We start from the raw sequence: 21,618 nt of genomic DNA on the forward strand, positions 1-21,618 counted from the left end.
GAACCCAAGTGCTCGTGATGAACTAGGCTTCATCTATACAGTGGCTACACGGCTGCATGTGGTGGCACAGGGTAACCTGAAGCATACCGCTAAAGCTGCGCACTGACATCCTGGAAAAGGAAACTCCATGCTGAAAGAAAACAAAACCCAGTGGTGGAGTGCAGGAGCTGGGGGCAGAGGAAAAGCACCAATGCATAAAGGGAGTTCTAAGATTAATACAGATGTTCTCTACCATTCTCCTTGTTTTGTACAAGTGCCTGTGCTTGTCAACGTTTACACTGTACAAAGTTGAATTTTATTATATTTAGATTATACTTCAATAAGTCTGACTTTTAAAATGGAATTTACTAAAGTCAGTCCTAGTCCTGAATCACACGCCAAATATGGTTTTTCATTTTAACAGCAACAAGACAACCTGAAGTTACAAATATCTTCTATATAAAATGAATCAAAGCCTCTACAGAACTTTGTCAAATGAATGTAAGCTTATTAAGTGATACGACAAATTTCAGCATTATCCACACTACCCTCTCCCCCTCCATGTCCCCTCCCACCCCACCTCTCAACTCTCTCCCCCTCTCCTCTCTTTCTCTTCCTCGCTGTCCCTCTCTCCAGGACTCTTCCAATTGAATTAAAATAAAATCCTATTTTTGTTATACTAGGAAAATTCATTTTACTCCAAGAGAGAAGAAATATTACAAACTCAAATTCTTTACCAATAACCTCAACTGTTGAAGGGATGTTTTTGTCCATTGTGTAAAGATTGTCCTTGTATTATCCAAATGTGGGTTTCTGTTCCAGCAGAGATATGATTACAGCCTGCACTTCTCCCTCACCTTCTGATTGGTTTACTAAAGAGCTGAGGTAAGAGAGGGAGACAGAGCTTCTGGCATAGTGAGGGTCTCTGGGAAGGAAATCACCAGGAGATGGAGGAAGTAGAGAAAACTGGGACTGGAGACTAAGATGGACAGATAAAGGACCATGTGGCAGGACATAGGCCAGGCCAGTAAAGTCGGGTTAAAATAGCTAAGAATCTGCCATAAGCTTATCGTAAATATAAAAGGTCTCTGTGTCATTATTCCATCAACTGGCAAGCTCAAAGAAAGTCCTGTTTTATTCAACAGTCTTTTTCTTTTTCTTTTTCTTTTCCCATTTCTACCTTCTGTCTTTAGAAGAGAACGTTCGAAAGTTCACATGGCTGCTGGCTCTGATGTCCTGCTAGCTAGACAATCAAAATAGTCAATAATGTTCAACAGCTTACATAATGAACGCTTCAGGACCATGCATAGGGATATTCAAGAGCACCCACGAAAACTCCTCCAGATTGAAATGTTATGAAGGGGCTTTCCTTCCCTCCCGAAAGGAGCAGACATCTCCCCGGAGATTAAACAGGGCTTCAGCACTGTTCTTTAGAAAGCTGGAAAAATCCTGCAGAAAGGAGAATTTAACACTTTGCCCAAATTTTTGATACATGTGTTGGAAAAAAAAAATTCAAAACCTTGGCTCAAAAGTTTTTGAGCATTATATCAGCAGACAAGACTTCTTCTGGAATTACTGCCTTTGGGCTAGTAGCAAGGCTGGCCACATGCTGAAATGCACAGCATGGACTCTCTACGGAAAAAGCCTGTCTTGGGCACCTCACACGCAGGCTCTCCCGCGCCACCAAGCATGAGCCCCACATGGTTACAAAAAAGTCAGTTTCTAGCTTGAAAATAAAAAAGACTCACAGCATAGCAATTATTTAATGATGTCAGTGTGTGAATGGAGATTAAAATCAGATGCCAGCTGCCCTCAGAAGCAACTGGTATTTTTAGCCTGTTGAATGTTAAAGGAATGTCAGTGCTGGTTCTTCCACGAATCCTGTGTGAAAGTAGAAAATGTCAGCAGTTCTGCGGCAGACAATGTAATGAAGCTGCTTCAGCCTTTCTTTTCTAGAGCAAACCAGCTGCACAATGACCAAGATCTTCCACTTCACCGGGTGATTAAAGTATGTGTGAGTTTTGCAGCTAAGTAATACAATAAGCAAAAAGCAAAACAACAAAAAACAGGATTCCTTAAGATAAAGCTTCACCAAATCCAGCTTCCAGCCATTACAATTTAAGAAATAGCTACATTATCCCAGTGGCTAGTAAGACAGAACTTCAGACTACAAGGTAATAAATATAAACCATAAGAAACCTAAACTACAATTCAATACCCATCCCCTAATCTGCAAGCTAAATTACGTACAATCTAGTTGCTCACAGCAGCAGGACAAAACTTCTCTTATTCTTAACTGAAATTTAACCTAGATCTATCACAATATGGCAACACTGGCTACACATTAGCGGGCTATGACAATAATGCCCTGAGCCACACTACTCCCATCTGCCACATGTGCTACTCAGACTTCTCATCACTGTGACAAATACCAGAGAGAAACAATTTAACAAGCAGAGATTTATTTCACTGCATGGCTTCAGAGCTTTGAGTTCACTGGGTTGGACATCAGGTGAACAAGACCATCATGGCAATAGGAGTATGCTGTGGATGAGGCTGCTCGCTTCAGCAGCCAGGAAGCTGAGAAAGTGTGCTCATGTTACTATTTGGCTTACCTTCTTCACCTTTTAGTCTGCCTTGACCCTGAACTATAGATATTTTCAGCCATGTGTTCTGCAAACACTCTCATAGACACAGAAATTTACAGTCTCCTACAGTCTCTCAGCCCAACCAAGTTGACCATCAAAACCAACATAATTACATCAAAACTAACTATTTACAACATGGAATACTTTAGTATATTTGATGAGTATGAAAAAATGATCAGTTTTCTTTACTTACTAGGCAGGGCTTATAGAGAGATTTAGAAACTGTTCAGGGTTGGTGAGATGGCTTAGCAGATAAAAGACCCTGCTGTTGTGAACCAAATGGTCTAAATTAGAATCCTGAGATCCATATAAAAAGCCAGATGCAATGCTGTGCATTTGCAATCCTGGTACTCTTGCAGCAACATGAAAGGTAGAGACAGGATTATCTGCTAGAAGCTGGTGAGCCAGCTTACCTTGGTATACACAGCCTTGCCACAGAAACAAGAAAGAACCTGCCTCAACCAGCTGAAAGCACTGGCTCATTAAAGTTGTCCTCTGACCTGTACTCATATGCCATGGTTTGCACAATTGCAAACACATACACACATACACACACACACACACACACATACACACACATACGAGGTGGGAGTAAATAAATGTAATATTAAAAAAAACTATCAAATTAAAATAATCACTCATCTTTGGTGTCCCCAATAAAATATTAGGCATAAAAGAAAAAACAAATAAGAAACTGGGAGAAGAGCAACGGTCTATGTACACACAGGAAGGCACCAGAGCTTATCTATCAAGGTGATGTGTTGGACAATGGAAGGACAGGGTTTCACTTTACACAGGTCTCTGGAAGCCAGGAGGTAAGGTAGCAACAGCTAATGTACAGTGCACTCACCATGCTCCAGACAGCATGTTGCTGAGCACTTCCAGTTCTTTTGACTAACTGCACCACCACCTCAACACTACAGAATACAGTCCAAGCATGAAGCATATCATTAGTCTATGTGGGACTCTGCTAGATAAAGTTAAAGTCTGACATTTTCTGATAGCCTCTGTGCTAAGTCTGTAATGGTGGACTCCCTTTTCTCACTGGAGTTCTCTCTACATCTGATCTGGTAACCCCAGCTCTTGTAAGGAGAGTCACATAGCCCTCAAGGAAGATTACAGGACTGATCCCTTTCTTGATTAGAAACTGCTCAGTAAGCACCTGGGGATTCCTGGAATGCCCCACCCTCTGTTACAAAGATCTTAGTTTTCAGCAATGACCTTCAATTGTACTTGGAGATTTTCCCCTACCATAGGATAATTAAGTAGATTCTCCTTCTTGTGATAGGACCGTGCTACTGCATGTGAATGAGGTACCATACCACTACATGTAAATCAAGTATCCCTGGAACCTCTAGCCCAGCAAATCAAACACATTCACCCTTTAAAGCCCTCCCACTGCCCAAAGTTTGTAAATCCCTGATTTCACATTAAATAAAGGTGCTGCATGCTGCATGATACCATCAGCCTTCCACCATCATTTATTCTGGAAAAGGGATGGCCTCCCTCCTCCCTAGAAATTCATGGCTGAAATCTCAGGGCCTGGGAATTCCACAAGCTTGAGGAGGGCCAACAAAGCACCCACTTGGCCTGGACCCGCCTTCAAGACCACTGGGTCTGTGCCTCACTGGACCTGCTTTCTGGCCTTCTGGCCTGGTGGTCCTGGGCCTTACCAGACCTGTGTTTCAGCTGCAAGCCTACCAGGCATAGGCTTTTGCCCACATCCCTGCCATTAATACAGCGACTTAGCCAAAAGGCTGTAACACTTTGGTATTGTCATAGGCTTTGGGGTGCCTGAACTTCCATTGCCACTAGCAATCTCATTTAAAAGAGCTACCTGTAATACCTAGGTGGAAATGAGATTTCCACCTGGTGAGATAGGGAGCCTTGCCTAGCACACAGGCCTGGCAGTAAAGCACTCTAGCTGCTGCTGCTGCTTCTCCTTCTCCTTCTTCTTCTTTTGTTTAGTTTTTCGAGACAGGGTTTCTCTGTGCAGCCTTGACTGTCCCAGACTCACTTGTAGACCAGGCTGGCCTTGAACTCACAGGGATCCACCTCTGCCTCCTTGAGTGCTGGGATTAATGGCATGCAACACCATGCCCAGCCAAACTATTTTTTTTTAATGGAAGGAGTTGGGCAAAACAGAAAGACGAGGAACATAAAGAGGGAAAGAATGCCTTATTCCAGAGTCTAGCTGAAGCCTTTTGCAAACTTTCTAGAAGGCCTGGAACAAGTGTCATGAAACATCTGAAATATTCACAAACAGAACAAGTTGTTTCTCACGGTCATCAGTTGTTTAAACTCTCAAAATAGTTTATACCACACTTGAATACAGTCCATCACTGCACCCCATCCCCCTCCTAGGTCAGAAGTATCAGAGATGAGGATGCAGCTCAGCGCTTGCCTGGCATCTACCTGACCCAGGTGTGATCTGAGCAACAAAAAAGACAGAGAAGAGAGAAAAGGGGGGAGGGGCAAGGAACGAAGGAGAGGTGGAGAAAAGAGGAAAGAGAGGAAGGAGAGAGGAAAAGGAGGGAAAGTAGGAGGACAAGAAGAGAAAGCAGGGGGAGGAAAGAAGAACGAAAATTTAGATATTCTGAAGACAAAATGCTCAGGTGGTACTTACCTACCTTGAACTGTGCTAACGCGTGACTAATCTACTAGGTGAGCCCGATGCTTAAGCTGGACAAGTGGATTTGGTGGTAAGAGTTTTTGTTTGTAAACAGGTGATACAATATTGTCTTTAAATTTAATATATTATTTTTATAATTCTTTAAGAATTAAAGAAATATGATGTTTTTATTATACTCACTTCGCACTTCCCCTAACTCAAATTGACATTTGAAACTAGCCATGACACTACAAAAAAAGAAACAATTTTCTTTGAGAAAAAAAAAGCACATATAATTGTGATTAATCTTACACCTCAAAAGGAAAACCTACAAACTGTAAGCAAAGGCCACTGTCTACTTCCTGATTCCAGAGCAAATAGCTGTACCTTCTGTGAGGCGGAGAGGCTGCTGGGCTCCTCTGCCTTTCTCAGTTGCTGTATGGAGTCACATCCATACATCCTGTCTTTGAGGCCGTGAAGCTGCGCGTCAAGCATGTGGTGGTGGAGAGTGGCCTGCAGGCCCTGAGCGAAAGGACCAGTGTGCAGACTCTGCGTCAGGTTTGCGGAGACGCCCAGCACCGGCTCCAGGCTGGGCTCCGTCAGAGCGACCTGAGGAGGAAAGCCCACCCCTGGGAGGCCGAGGTACGAAGAGCTTTCCTGCGGCCTCAGTAAGGCCTCTGGCATGGTCTTAGGCTCACTTCCGGGCAGAACAAGCCTCTCGCTGGCGGCATCTTCCAGGTGCTTCCTGTCCACGGGGGCGGAGTGCAGAATGGTAGGCGGCTGCAGCACAGCCTCCATGCCGTGTGCTTTCTCAGCAGCTGCTTGAAGAGAACACGGGTGCAACGGGGGAACCGTGGTCTGGATCACCGACGGCTGCCCAAGCTGCTGGAGAACTTGCTGAAACGGGTGCTGGACAATCTCTGTCCTTCCAGAAGTCTGTGTCACCATGACTGGCACGTTGACTTTGTAGAGGTGACCTGAAAGAGGAAAAAGCAAAATGGTGAGGACAGTACAGTTCTCTGTCTCTCTCTCATTCTGCGTGTGTGTGTGTGTGTGTGTGTGTGGTATGTGTGGTGTGTGGTGTGTGGGTAGTATGTGTGGTGTGTGTGTGTATGTGTATGTATGTGTATGTGTTGTGTGTATATGTGTGTGTGTAGTATGTGTATGTATGTGTATGTGGTGTGTGTGTTTGTGTGTGTGGTATGTTGTGGGGGGTGTCTGTGTACAGGTGTGCACACAGAAGGACACTGGTGTGTCTGCTCTTGCTCTCTGCCTTGTTTCCTTGAGGCAAGAGTGAGCCTGGAAACAAGAAAGTCCAGTGATCCTCCTGTCTTTGCCCCACACAGCACTGGCTTTGTTCATGAGTGATGGAGATTTGAACTCAGGTCCTTAGGCTTTCTGTACAGCCATTCTTACCCACTGTCATTTCCCCAGCCCAGTATGAGAATTCTCATTTCAAAAAACAAAACAAAACACCCAAAAACCTAACCTGCAATAAAATATCTATTTTAAGATATTTTATATTTTCTCTAATACATATCCATTACTTTTTAAAAATATATGTGGTTTTGTTTTAACTGTAGCCTTTCCTCCCTATTTTTAACTGCCATATTTTGGTCATACAGGCCACCAATATTTAATCCATGAGCCTCTTCTGTTTAAAAAATTAGTGTTAGTGGTACACAATGGAATTTTAACAGTCATGGAAAGTGTATTTCATGTACTTAAGATTTGCATCATACAAAGTTGTCCAAAAAGAGGAGCTTGATCTTTTAAACCTCGTCTGTCGTTCCTTTGAAATAACACTCAAAAGGAAGCTATTTTCAGCATTGTATTGGACACTTAAACTTCCCAGGAACCCAAGTGAGCCTGCACATTTTTCAGACCTGGAGAAGATCCCGCAAGCCATGTCCTTTCCCCTAAGCCACGGAAGAACGGTCAGCCTTGATTAGCACTGCAGAGGTGGAGATCCTTGCGAACACTGAGGTGAAGGGGCGCTCTCTCAGCTCCGGGACTCGCAGGGCGGAAGGAGAGGACCAGGCCACAAGCCACCTTCCGCCTCCACGTGCACCTGTGCCACATGCACATCGCACCCCGCAAACACAGTGAAACCTGAGTTAAACATACTGTGAATTTCTCGTTAACTTCCTAAGACTTATAAGTGTATGAGTGTTTGCCTACGTGCTGTATGTGCACCGTGGGAATGCAGCACTCACGGAAGTCAGGGGAGGGCGTCAGATCCCCTGGAGTAATGGATGGCTGTGAGCTCTCAGGTAAGTGCTGGGAATTAGACCCCGGTCCTCCGGGAAAACAAGTGCTCTCAACCACTGAGTCTCTTCAGCCCCTAATTTAATGTTTTTATTAAAAACAGTAAAATTAAGCTAGCTAATCTAAATTGCAGATAAATCTGCTAAGTCTCTAGGACTAGGGAAGAGAGCTGGGAATGAAGCACCAGCCGGGCCTAGCTTGGTGCCGTCTGCGGTGCACTGCTTTCCTGACGATTGCAACTGCTATTTATTTTTATTTTAAAAGTTTTATTAGAAGTTCCTATCACCTCTAGTGTACAGTTTATTAAAAATCATGAAACCTTTCAGGAAGTAGGAGTTGATACATTAAAAAACATCAAGTATGTCTATGAACTTCTCAAAGAACAAATATATTTTTTTAAGTCATGCAACTTAATGTCCATGCTAAAACCAAATACTCTTAGAATAGCTCTTACCAGATGCCGTCTGCAGGGCCATGCCTGCTGGGACATGGATCGGATATCCAGGAAATGCGAAGTTTGCACCACAGCTGGCGGCATTCTAGGCATAAGAAGTGTATATTAGAAAGTTCTAAAAGGACCAGAATTCTGTCACAGAGAGTCAAAAATATGATTCTCTAGAAGAGCACAGCTTGACTACACATAAAGTGCAGGCTGGGTTCTCTGACGAAAGAGCATGTCAGCATTGGCTCCTTCCGTCAGGAGGGGTTTCACTGCAGCGGTTAGCTGTGAGACTGGTAAATCGTAACGACTAGAGCGAATACTGTGGTAACACTGGCACAACGCACAGCTACGCTCAAGGGGTCGAACGCAAGAGCCAAAACTGCTTATAAGAATCTCCCAACATTCTTCTATATGGGTGAAAGGCTCCACCAAGCAGCAGATAGAAACAGATGCTGACATACCCAAACATTAGGCGGAGCACCAGGGAGCCTTGTGAAAGAGCTGGGGGGGCGGATAGAAGAACCCGGAAGGAATAAGAACTCCACAGGAACAACTGAGTCAACTAACCTGGGCCCAGGGGCCTTACAGAGATTTAAGCACCAACCAAGGACCGTGCATGGACTGGACCGAGGCTCCCTGCTCATATGTAGCCAATGGGCAGCTTACTCTTCATGTGGGTATCCTAGTAAGGGGAGCAGAGGCTGTCTCTGACATGGACTCTGTGGCCCACTTTTTGATCATTACTCCCTGGGGGGGGCTGCCTTGCCTAGCCTCAGTGGAAGAGGATTTGCTCAGTCCTGATGAGACTTGATGTGCTGGGGTAGATTGGTGTGGGGCTCCTTTTCTGAGGAGTAGGGGAGGGGGTAGAGGGGAGAGGGAGGGAGGGTGGGACTAGGAGGAGACAAGGGAGGTAGCTATGATTGGGATGTAAAGTGAATGTTTTAAAATGCCCTAAAAAATATCTTTCAGACTTTAAATTGATCTTTAGCTTTTTTTTAAAGTAGATATAATAGTGCATCTATAATGTATAATTTTATATAATTAAACCTAGAGTTTTAAAAACTATTATATCATGGCATTTATCATTTTTATATATCACATCTGCAAAAGCGTAAGAGAGAAGTGTGAACTAAGTTCCTGCAAAAGCCAGGTTACTGTCAAGGAATCGGCAAACTGATTGTCTGGTTAGAACTTCATCATTGTGGACAACTGGAATGCTGCAGATTGAAAACCAACATTATCTTGGACTTTCTCTAGTCCCCATAATAACCATGTATCATCACCTAACTGATTCTAACATCTTCTGACTGACAGGTTGAACCTTTGAAATCTATATGAGGCCACTAACTTCCCCCAACTCAGAAGCTAAAAATGTCTTCAAATAGCACCTAAAATCTGCAACAGAGATGTCACTTTTTTTGGTGGAACCTGCCTGCCTGATGTCCTTGTCAGGTATTTCCTACATACACTGACTTGTGTCTTTTGCTCTGTGACTATCAAAGGTCACATAAACATTTCTATGGTGAACATGTCATTCATGACAGCTTGAACCCATGCTCTTAGACTATTTGACTCAAAATAAACTCTCCCCCCTTTGAAGCAAGAGATATATTCTACTTTGTTATAAGTAACATGAAGTGTTGATGAGGGTATGATAAAAATTGCTTTTCTCTGGCTGCTATCTGTATAGACTGCACGCTCTTGTACAACTCTTTGGAAGGACAATTTTGCAAATGCAGTAATTAAAAGCATGCTTGAAAACTGCCCCAGAAATTCAGCCTCTAAGAATTTACCTGATTATCTCACAAAAAACAGACACATGCAAATATAACCAGTAAAATTCTATATTAGAAAATGGTAATAAATTAAATGTCCATCAATAAAATATTGCTTAGCTAAACTGTGTCAGATCTTCATTTATTAGCAAAAAGTGTTCTTCTATACTAGTAAAGTAGGGGACCATTGAAACCAGGGAGGAAAAAAACAAGGAAGGAAGAAAGAAGTGAAGGAAGTGAAGGAGGGAGGGAGAGAAGGAATAAAAATCACAGAAACTGTAAAGAAAGCAATTCTACTGTGTACCTTGAAAGGCAAGGCAACATTTAAGAAATAAGTTAGTGGATACATTTCAATTACAATGGCTATCTTTGAGGAACAGCCCTTTTCAGTTTGCTTTCTGAATTTGTTTTTACTTTTTTACAACATAGTCTTTCTGTAATCAAGGAAAATGATGCTTCCATAAATCTCAAAGACAGAGGTGTCCCATTGGTCTCTTGTCAAAGCAGAGCCATTGTCAAGCAAACCCTCACAGGAGTGAGATCTTAATGAAGAAAAGCAAATGGCTGGCCCACTGAGATTCACACCCTGAAAAGGCAGTCCATGGGCGAAAGCACAGTGTAAAATAGTTCATGTATTATGACCATCAGTACCACAGAAAAGAAAGAAATGTGAAAAAGTGTTGTTCCTTTCTATCTGAAAGCTACTCAATTTTCTATAAACACATAAAGTTTTATTACCTGCTTCCAAGTCCTAGAGAGAAAAAAATAATTCTACTTCACCAAAGTAAAAATAAAAACAACAACAAAAAAGCAAAATATTCCACTTAAATAAAATAAAAACTATTACTCTATTCTTGAAAAAAAATTAGGGAAAAAATACATCAAAATTATCTACTTAAGAGGCACCGAGTATGTAGTATTACACAGCACATTAAACCCTGCATACGGTAGTTTCGGGAATGTCCTAACTTTGATGCATAACTTAACCAAGGCTGAGAGCCAGGAGACGTGGGAGAAGGGAGACTCATTCCCGTGAAGCTCCTCAGGCATAGTAACCATTGCTGAGCCCCCTGCTTTTCCACGTCTCCTCCCATGAAAGCTAAGCACCACGGACTATATGCACAGCCTTCTGCCACTGCTTGATGAAAGGCTACATACCAGGTCTTCTGGCATAAAGCTTGGGAGAGTTCTACCAGCCGGGATTAGCAACGAGGCTGCACAGAGAACAAGGGGGACACAGCCATTAGAACTTACCTCTTTACATCGCCACATGTAGACTATTTTATTTTTAATATATATTATTGAAATTAATTTTTCATACAATATATTCTTATCATAGGCAATTGTAAATTTTTAAAGCATATTTTCAATGAGTCATGTAGACCAAGCTAAATTCTAAACTTACTTGCTCAATCTAAAGAGAAAAATATTGAACTATATTTTTCCTGGCAATTTAAAAGACTTCACAACTAAATTATTTTAAGTAATGTAGTATCAAAGCCAAATCTCTAATTAAAATGAAACAGACTGTACTTCAGAAATCCATAGTGAACCATATAAATTGTCTTTGGTAAATCAAAGGAAGCTCTAACTCTGCATGCCAACTTCTCCCCCAGGAGAGAATAATGTTACAACATATTTGAAATAATAAGACTGGTAAAAGTACATGAGCCACGACAAACACCAACAATGAATGAATAAAGAATACATGGTAAGTGGGTGAAGAAATAGCTCAACAGCTAAGAGCACGAACCGCACTTCAATAAGACCTGAGTTCTATTCCCATATATGGTGGCTCACCTGTAACTCCAGCTCCAAGAGGAAGTGATATTTCTGGCCTCTGCACCTACCTGCACTCCTATGCACAAACATACACACAGACATAGACACATAAATTAAAACAACATTTAAAAAGAAAACGTGTACATGTACAAAATGGAATTTTGAAAGAAAAATGGAATCATGACATTTGCCAAAAAATACTTAGAACTGAAAGTCCTTTCATGATATACAAAGCCACTCAAAGTAACAGATAGCTCGGGATTTCTCTCACGGGAAACCTGGATTTCAAATCTGTGTGTGCACACACCCATGGCTGTGAGATGTATGTGATGGCACTAGAAAAGGGGACTATGGGTGAGAAAGACCTTCAGGGGAAAGGGGACAGAGAGGATAACAGACTGTGTGACATGAAAGCAGAAGAGAGGGCTATGGTGAGGGAACCAGCTGGAGAATGAGCAGTGCAAGGGAGGTCAGAGGGGAAGAGTGAATTATACCAAAGGATAATGACATGTATGTATGAAAATGCCATAATAAATTTAAATTAATTTCTAAAACAATGCTATATTGCCTTTAATAAAAACAGGAGATTTTTAGCATGCTTATGCAGCCATGTATGTATTGAGTGTGATATTAATTATGGCTCCTTTTCACATATTGCAATAAGGAAAATTGCCCCAAGGTCTGTTTTTAACGCTAGAATGGCTCCATCACACACAACAAATAGCTCTTTTTTTTTTTTCAAAGCTAACCATCCTCCCTACATTAAATAGAAGTGAGGCTATGGACTGATGGTTAATGAAGCACACAATTATTTTTATCCTCCACTCATCTATGGCTTTGCTTATTAGCAGGCATTCTATTAGAAAAAGCAAATGAGAAAGTACTGGAGTGGCAGGAACTCAACAGTATTAGTCATAATTAGCTGGAGTGAGCAACGCTGACGCTGCTCCACTTAAGCCCCAGCCTGTGAGGAAACAGAACGCTGTTCTTTGGCATTTCAATCCTGAGGAAAGCCAACAATGAACCATCTCTTCTAAGCCATACATATATATATATATATATATATATATATATATATAAAATCCTAAAGGACAATTCTCCACGTTTAAGGGAATCAAACAAAGGTATAAGATAGCTGCTAACACTTCTTCATAGACATCAGAATAAAAGCCAGAACTGACAGAACAGGAAAGTTTTATGCAGCCCCCACTTAATTTTAATATGAGGTTCACAAGCTATCGTTAAACTTGCCTGAAATTTTAAAATATTCAACCTCGTTTCATAACCAAGTAACTTTTCATTAAATATGTATTTTGACTCAAATGAAGTAATATGATTTCATATTGCATAGATGTATTCTAGGAACATTAAACTCAAAACAATAAATTTTATAATAGCAAGAATTCAATTCTACAAGCATAATGCAAAATTTTTCAACATGATAATCTGGTTTAACGATATTAAAATTTGTAAGCACCTTTTTCTAAACCACAACCAAAAATTCTGATAACATTGTAACAGCTGCTTTACAATTCCTGATCTCATTTTGAGACTATACAGACATTAATATGTGAGCCACACGTCCTGGTTAGGGTTACTGTTGCTATGATGAACACCGTGACTAAAGCAATTTGAGGAGGAAACTGTGTACTCAGCTTTACACTTACATATCATAGGCCGTCACTGAACAAAGTTAGAACAGGGACTCAGAGAGGGCAGGAACTTGGAGGCAGGAGCTGATACAGAGGCCATAGAAGGGTGTTGTGACTGGATTGCTCAGAGTGCTTTCTTAGAGAACCCAGGACTTCTAGCCCATTGATGACAACACCCACAATGGTCCGGGCCCTCCGACGTCAATCAGTAATTAAGAGGATGTTCTACAGGCTTGCCTGAAGTCTGATTTTTATAGAGGCATTTTCTCAACTGAAGCTCCTCCTCTCCAGTGACTCTATCAAAGTGACATAAACTACTCATCATACCAAATAATTTAAAAATTCAATATCTGGCCAATTTCTTCCTTGGAACTAATCATTAGCACGTGGGTGTTTCCTGATGATATAACTGAAACAGACCCCAAAGTCACCAAAAGGGCCAGTCCAGGCATTCCCTCCAGATTTAAGTTCATAGACAGTGTTTGTATTTGGATCTGCTAGAGTTTAGGAGTTTGAATGCTACAAGACCTCACTACTTACACAGTGCTCTATACATACTTGATACGGGTATCATGCATGTACAAGGGGAATGTGTGATGCTTCAACCATTACATGTTAATCAAGATTTTAAAAATGTAATAAATTAAGATACACACACCCATACAAAACAAGGAAAAATCAACAGTCAGGTGGCTTCGTGGTTACATTCAAATAAGTGTTAATATGAAGTCTCCTTAAGCTTTTTCAAAATAGAGAACCACTTCCAAACACTTTTTACAAGGTCAGTATTACCTTGAAACCAAAGCAAAACAAAAATATTCAAGATCAGGTCAATGCCTCTGAGAAACTAAAATCCCAGTAAACCAAATGCAACAACATGCAAAAAAGAGAACACCACAACCAAGGGGCATCTACGCTTGACATGGAAGGACAACTTAGCATCTACAAGTCAATGTGATGTGTAATATTAACAAATGGAAGAAAAACACACATCATATCAATTCACATAGAAAGCATGCTTGACAAAGCCCTCTTGTTAACATTTAGTGCGTGTGTGTGTGTGTGTGTGTGTATGTCTGTGTGTGCCTCCAAATACATGCAGAGGTTAGAAGGCAACTTGGGGAAATCTGTCCTCTCCTTCCCACATGGATTCCGGAGATTGGACTCAGGTCATAGAATTTAGTGGGAAACACACCTTGGCCTGCTGGGCCATCTGGTCAACCCACTATAATCCTTTCTTGATTAAAACAAGCAAAAAGAAGCCAGCCAGATGGCTCAGCAGGAACAGTACTTGCCTCACAACTCTGACTACATAAGCTTGATCTGCAGAACCCATAAACATAAAAAGCCAGATGTGGTAGCGTGAATCTGTAATCTTAGCACTCTTATAACAAGATAGGAGGTAGAGATAAAAAAAAAAATTCATCCAGAAGCTCAGAGACAAGCTAGCCTTAATTACATAGCATGTCAGAAATAAGAAGGTCTGTGCCTCAACAAGATGGAAGAAGAAAACCAACCTGAAACTTGTCTTCTGACCTACACACACACATCATACACATTGTACACACATGGATACATTAATAAGTAAGTTTTTAAAACTCAACAGTTTACAAAGAAAGGATATTTTCTTAAAAAAATAATGTCTATGGTGGCTTGAGAAATGGTTTAACACTAAGAGTGCTTGCTGCTCCTTGAGGTCAGTTCCCGGCATGCACATTAGGTGGCTCAGTACTGCCTGTTATTCAGCTCCAGAGGAGGTGCCTCATTCTGGCCTCTTCAGGCACCTGCATTCACATGCATATATCTACCCAAAGACATGCAAACACACACAATGAAAAATAAACAGTAAATTGTTTAAGGACTATGAAAACTTAAAGCTGACATCATAATAGGATCTAAGAGCTTTCCTTCCAAGATCTTCCACAGGGTAAGGGTCTAATGTCACCATGTCTGTTTAATACTGAACCAAGATCATATAAGAAAAAGAAATAAAAACTGTACAAACCAGAAATGAGAAAGCAAAATTGTTTCTATTTGCAAATGCTATGAATCTACATACAGAAAATAAGAGTTCACAAATAAAAAGAATAAGTGATTCCTGTATGTTTTAGATTCAAATCAATCTTTAAAAGTTAGTTGTATTTCTGAAAAAAAAAAATAGCTGAAAAAGGAATCAAAACATGACAGCATCTAAAAAAATAAGATACTTATGAATAAATTCAGTCAAGAAGGTAAATGATCTATACCTCTAATCAAGAAAAGTTTCTTTTTTAATAAAATGGAAAAAGGTACATAGCACATGCCTAAAATCTCTGTACTCAGAAGGCTGAGGCAGGAGGATCACAAGTTTGAGGCCAATCTAGTACACACAGTATGTAATTTTAAAGAGAATGGCCCCATAAACTCATACATTTGAATACTTGGTCCCCAGGTTGTGGCCTGTCTGGGAAGATTAGGAGGTGTGGCCTTGTTGGTGTGACATTGGGGGTGGGCTTTGACTCCATCCCAGTGGATCTCTTTCTCTGCCTTGTGGTTCTAGATGAAGATGTGAGCTCTCAGCTGTTCCTGGACTCTAACCTCTGAAACCGTACACCAACTTAAATGCTTCCTCTTTTCCCTTGGCTACGATGTTTTATCCCAGGAATAGAAAAGTAACTAAGACACATAGTGAGAGCCTATGAAAGAAAAAAGAAAGGAAAGAAGGAAAAGGTGGAAGGTAGAAGGAAAGGAGGGAGGGAGAGGGACTGATTGATTGAAGCCAGTGGTTCTCAACCTTCCTAATGTTTCAAACCCCTTAACACAGTTCCCCATGTTGTGATGAACCCCAACCTTAAAATTATTTTCATTGCTACCTCATAATTACAATTTGGTTAATATTATCAATAATAATATAAATATCTGACATGCAGGATATCTGATATGTGACCCCTATGAAAGGGTCATTAATCAAACCCCAAAGAAGTCAAGACCCACAGGTTGAGAACCACTAATTAAACAGACACAAACAAAAGATACTCCTATTCATGGATTTATTGGAGTAGTTGATATTGTTAAAATCTCCACAGTATCCAAAACGACATGCAAATGCTTCGCAATATCTATCAAAATTCCAATAGTACCCCTATAGAAATAGGAAAAAAAAAAAAACACATCAGTTTCAGTTTCAGTTCAGCAGGTAAAGAGTCTGCTGTGCAAGAATGAGGACTTGGGTTTGAACCTCAGAATAGACCAGAAAGCCAGACAATGCAAACATGCACAGGTAACAGCAGGCAAAGGCAGGAGAACCACCTGACAGTCTAGAGCCAGCTAGCCTGACATACACAGGGGAAATGAATCCTCTATCAAACCAGGCTGAAGGAAAAGACCAACACCTAAAGTTGTCCTCTGACCTCCATGCCTGCCTGAAGACCCAAATGTTTATGCACGTGGGTATAGAGAGACATGTACAATAAATTCAAACATGTATGACCAACTAGTTTCCAACAAGGCACTAAAAGGAACAATCGGAAAGCACTGTCTCCTTAAAAATGGTTGGATTTTTCAAAATCTTGATTTGCTACATAAATTTTAAAACAGAATTTCTTCTTGTGCCCTGATTATTACACATCACATGCTGCTTTTCTGAAATGCATTCCTCTTCCCACACTGAACTCGGCATTAGAGAACAGTATATGAATATAATTAATTAGAGCAGACACATGTTTTGCAGATGTTAGAGGTCACTAGTTCAGTTTTTGAATGCTGAATATGTCAGTTGCATGTTATAAGAAATATTTGACTTTTATCTAAGTTTCCAAGATGATTTGGTGGTTTATGACATTTCTTTTATTCATTTTTCGTGTCTACCAAATTACAGATCTACAGTGACACCCTCTTACCCTCATCAGTATTCTCTCCCATGATCACACCATACACGATGCAGCAATGAATGGAGATAACAGTTTTTCATATTTCATAAACTTCCCCATTGTTCACTCTGGGATTTAAGACTGATATAAATTACCCCACGACTTCAGGTTAAAGTTTGTGGGAAGATTTCCAACTATAAACTCACCTCCTTCAATAAATGTGAACCAATTCAGAAAAAAAATGGTGCTGGGAAAACTCAGTCTTCATGCGTAAAATAACAACACTGGACCTGTCTTCTCATAACCATACACACACATAAAAATAAAATAAAAAATAAAAATAAAAAAACTCACCACTCAGAATAAATAGACCTGAGCCCTAATACTCTCAGAAGACAACAAAAGAACAAAATACCTTAACATTAGCATTTAGGCTTCCATAACAAAACTTTGGACTATACGATAATAAATGGAACTTCTATTACTCAGATTTTACCAGTAAGACAAATATCCAGGAGACACAAAAGATGAACTGATTTGGTTCACATTTCACCATTGTTTTGAGCCTGAAGTGAGGTTAGTAGTGATAGGGGAAAGGATATGATGGAACAGATGTGCTTACCTCATCACAGCCAGGAAGCAAAGAGTAAGCTACCTCCTCCTTATTCTTTTAGTCTGCCTGGGGCTCTGGCCTCCACCTAGGATGCACACACTCAGGATGGACATTCTCCCATCTAGTAATCGTTTCTGAGAATGCATACACTGACACAGCCAGATGTGGGCTCCATTCTCCCTCCCTGCTGAGAAGCTGTCATGTGAGATTAACCACGACAGGGCTATGTCAGATGGAAGGGCTTCTGCACAGCAAGACACTCAGCCAACAAAAAGGCAACAGGGAGGTGAGAGAATACCTCCATGTGTCTGATAAAGGGCTAAAATCTAAAATATGTGAAGAGCTCACCCAATTCAGTACTAGAAAACCAATTCAGTTTTAAAATGAGCAAGATATCTGAACAGATGTTTTCCTGGGAGACCCCAAAATGGTCAATGGACACTTGAAAAGGTCCATGGCCCCAAAAGAGCAGTGGTAGAATGTAGGTCAGTGGTAGTGGCTTGCCTCCAACACACAAAGCAGGTCTTTTCTCACCAGCACAGAACTCTTAAAAGATACATCTGCGGGGTGTATGTCCTGCTAAGATTACACTTTGACACCACACCTAGTCCGCAGGCTTCCCAAGAAGCACAAACACTCTTTACATCTCTACGGACACTGCTCAGATCCTGACGGGGAAGCTCTGTACATCACTGCCACACAGATGGACTTGGAAGACTTGATACTAAATGAAACATACCAGACACAAGGAAAAAAGAAAAGCTTTGTGTTCTCGCTCATATTTAGAATCTAAACAGAAAAGGAGCCAGTGAGATGGCTCAGCCAGTGAATTGTCCCCAAGACAGACAAGTGAGTTTGATCCTGTAAAAGCATGGTGGACGGAAAGAACTGACTCCTAAAACTTGTCCTTTGACCTCACATAGGTACCATGGTATCTGTGTGCCTGCATACATACACACACAGTCAAAGATGTTTTGTTTTGTTATTTTTTATTTTGAAAGAAAAACATGCCAAGATAAGGCATAAAATAGGGGGTTACCAGATGCAGGGGAGGCAAGAACTGAGACGTGGTCAGAGTATCTGAAGTCTAAAGGTGAAATGAGCAACATGAAAACCTTTGTTTGTTGCCATGGAGTTTTCTATGTAGCCCTGGCTGTCCTAGAACTTGCTCTGTAGACCAGACTGGCCTCCAACTCGCTCTGTAGACCAGTCTGGCCTTGAACTCACAGAGATCCAGTCTCACCCATGCATAGCAGGCACTTATCCACTGAGCCACCTCTCAGCTCAAAATCTTTATTCTTAAAAGCTCTTTGGGGTCCTCGGTTATTAAGAGCATAAATAAACCCTAAGACTTAAAAAAAAAAAGTTGAAAACTGGTAACAGGATATTCCTAAGAAGTGAATAATACAGCATATATATATGTGTGTGTGTGTGTGTGTGTGTGTATGTATATATATACACACACACAAAGCAAATAAGCTTTAAAAACAGAGCTGACAGTCGTAAATGACTTACTCAATTGTGGATTTTGTTTGAGCTCATTAGCAAAGGAAATAAAAAGATTGTAGGAGTTTAAGTTATTTTAATCAGGCTTTTTAAAGCATACCACGAGAAGATACAAGTAAGAAGTACTTCAATTTTATGAGGCTATTTATTTTGAGACTCTTATTGAAGGGTTCCCAGAAATGAAGACCAGGAAGAATGGGATCTGTAATGCACCCTTCTTCTTAAGCCTCTTCGTTGTAAATTTCAAGGAAGAGAATAAGAAAAACTGTCTCATTTTAAGGGTAATTATTTCTATTATTCTAGCTTCTAAGACAGAATAAAAAATAAGGTGCTGAGTGAAAACCAGCTAGATCCAGACTTTGTCAGGCTGCTTTGTGATTTAAATCACTGGTAACGTTACCATCTTCCGGGCAAACTTGAGTATTGCAGTCTTGAATGGCAAGAAAAATGAGAAGTTTTTAACTGTGCGTTTGATAAAAGACATTCAGATGCTTCCCTTCCCCTCAGGCATCACACCCTGTCACCAACTTCAAGGGGAAAAAAGCTTCAGGGTTATTTAACTGGGAAATAGAGGCTACTTAGCCCTGCACAGGGGCTCACAGCTGTAATGCCATCCCTTAAAAGCTGAGGTAGAGAATAACCCAGTTCAAGACCAGCCTGGGCCAAGACAGTGAGCTCTGGGATAAGCTCCTGCCTCCAAAATAAAAAAGAAAGAAAGAAAGAAAGAAAGAAAGAAAGAAAGAAAGAAAGAAAGAAAGAAAGAAAGAAAGAAAGAAAGAAAGAAAGCATTATTGAGGTCTGCGAAAGCGCTGACTGGTGTGATGAAATAGTCGTGTCTGAAATGAAAGCCCATCTAAAGGAACAGCTGCTGATTTTGAAAAGTGATGTCAGTTCCACAGCGAAAACTCCCATGACTCTGTGTGTGTGTTATGTGTGCGGTATATTCATGTGTGTATAGGATATATATATATTATGACTGTGTGTGCAATGAATGCACATATGTGGTGTGTGCATGGGTGTGGTGGGCGTGTGGTTGTGTGCACGTGTGTGTGGTGTGTGATATACACTCATGTGGTACACGCACATGCTTGTACGTGTGCTGTATATGCATGCATGTACTTGACAGGCTACAGGAGAACACCCGTGTCCCACTCTATCTCTCTGCCTTGTACCTTTGGGGAGACAGTCTCTCGTGGAACCTTCTGCTAGTCCCAGCAAGCCTCCTCTCCCCACCCCTCACCGCCCTAGGGTTTAGAAGGCGTTTGCAGGGTCGCACACAGCTCTTCACAGGGGTACTAGGATGGAACCTGGGGTCCTCATGCCCGTACCCACTTTCCCGCTCTCCCGTCCTCCCGTGACTGACTGACCCTTATAGAGCAAGGTGCTTTTACGCTTAGTAAAAACACTTGTGCTTGGTAATCCAATAGTCATTTGCTAATTTCTTTAATTTTCATAATTGCTGTCATACTTCTTTTTCTTTTTGTTATTTTTGTTTTGGTTTGGTTTGGTTGGTTTCTCTGTGCAGCCTTGGCTGTCCTGGACTCACTCTGTAGACCAGGCTGGCCTCGAACTCACAGCAATCCGATCTGCTTGCCTCTGCCTTTCCTGAGTGCTGGGATTAAAGGTGTGCACCCCACCGCTCTCAGCTCAACTACGTTTTTTAATGGAAGGGGTTGGGCAAGATAGGAGGACTAGGAACATAAAAGGGAATGATTGCCTCATTCCAGAGTCTAGCTTGAAGCCTCTTGCCAGCTGAGAATCAGGAACCCAGCACAGCCACTGGAAAGATGGCTTAGGGCCCAAAAGGACTGGATGTACTTCCAGAGAACCCGGGTTCAGTCCTAGGCCCTACGTGGTGGCTCACAGCCATCTGGAATCTGTTGCTCTCTTCTGGCCTCCACTGGCATCATACATAAAATACACATAGTGCACAAACAAGCAAAACACCCACGCACATTAAATAAAATAATAATTTTCAAAAATTTCAGAACAAACAGTGCTTTCTGTGTAGGTTGCCAGCACAGGATAATAGTTCTTTTCTAAAGAGATATTTTTGTTAAAGTAGCAACAAGCCAGGCCCAAGGCCTGGATATATATGATCTCAGGTGGGACCTTAGTCCTTTTCCAAGACATTTTCTGGGAACCTCAAACAAGACTATTGTCTATTTACAGAGCGATCTCCCGCCTTCCTGCACCCCTGATCTGGAGAGTTACCTTATCAACTGGAATCAACTGGAATCCTGTTGGGGGAGGCCCCTCAGGAACTACTTTATGACCTCATCTGGGTCCTTAGCAATGATTCCAAGATAAAAACTTTGAACCCACCAAAAGCTTGTGTCTGACTATTACAGAGAAAACAAAGTGCAGCTTTTGGGAGAAGCCCATCCCTATCCCCTCGGGGTGTATTCCACCTCTACTCTCAACCTTCCTAGTAACATCTCTGTTAAAAAATGCTGTGGCTCGGGATCAGGGTCTGAGGAATGACAGTGGGTAC

The 21,618-nt window shown here is 41.3% G+C and overlaps 1 protein-coding gene across 1 annotated transcript in view; it reads right to left on the minus strand.

Moving 5' to 3' along the window:
• The window catches only part of Gtf2a1l (general transcription factor IIA subunit 1 like), a 40,813-nt gene that overhangs the window by 15,214 nt on the left and 3,981 nt on the right, over positions 1–21,618 (minus strand). Inside the window, exons 4-6 of the mRNA XM_021644501.2 lie at positions 10,882–10,937; positions 7,961–8,045; positions 5,626–6,215 (exon numbers count right to left, since the gene is read on the minus strand). Coding sequence (XP_021500176.1) covers positions 5,626–6,215; positions 7,961–8,045; positions 10,882–10,937 — 731 coding nt within the window. The remainder of the gene's footprint in view (positions 1–5,625; positions 6,216–7,960; positions 8,046–10,881; positions 10,938–21,618) is intronic.

The sequence above is a fragment of the Meriones unguiculatus genome, chromosome 1, assembly GCF_030254825.1.
Source record: "Meriones unguiculatus strain TT.TT164.6M chromosome 1, Bangor_MerUng_6.1, whole genome shotgun sequence".
In the NCBI taxonomy this organism is placed as follows: domain Eukaryota; kingdom Metazoa; phylum Chordata; class Mammalia; order Rodentia; family Muridae; genus Meriones; species Meriones unguiculatus.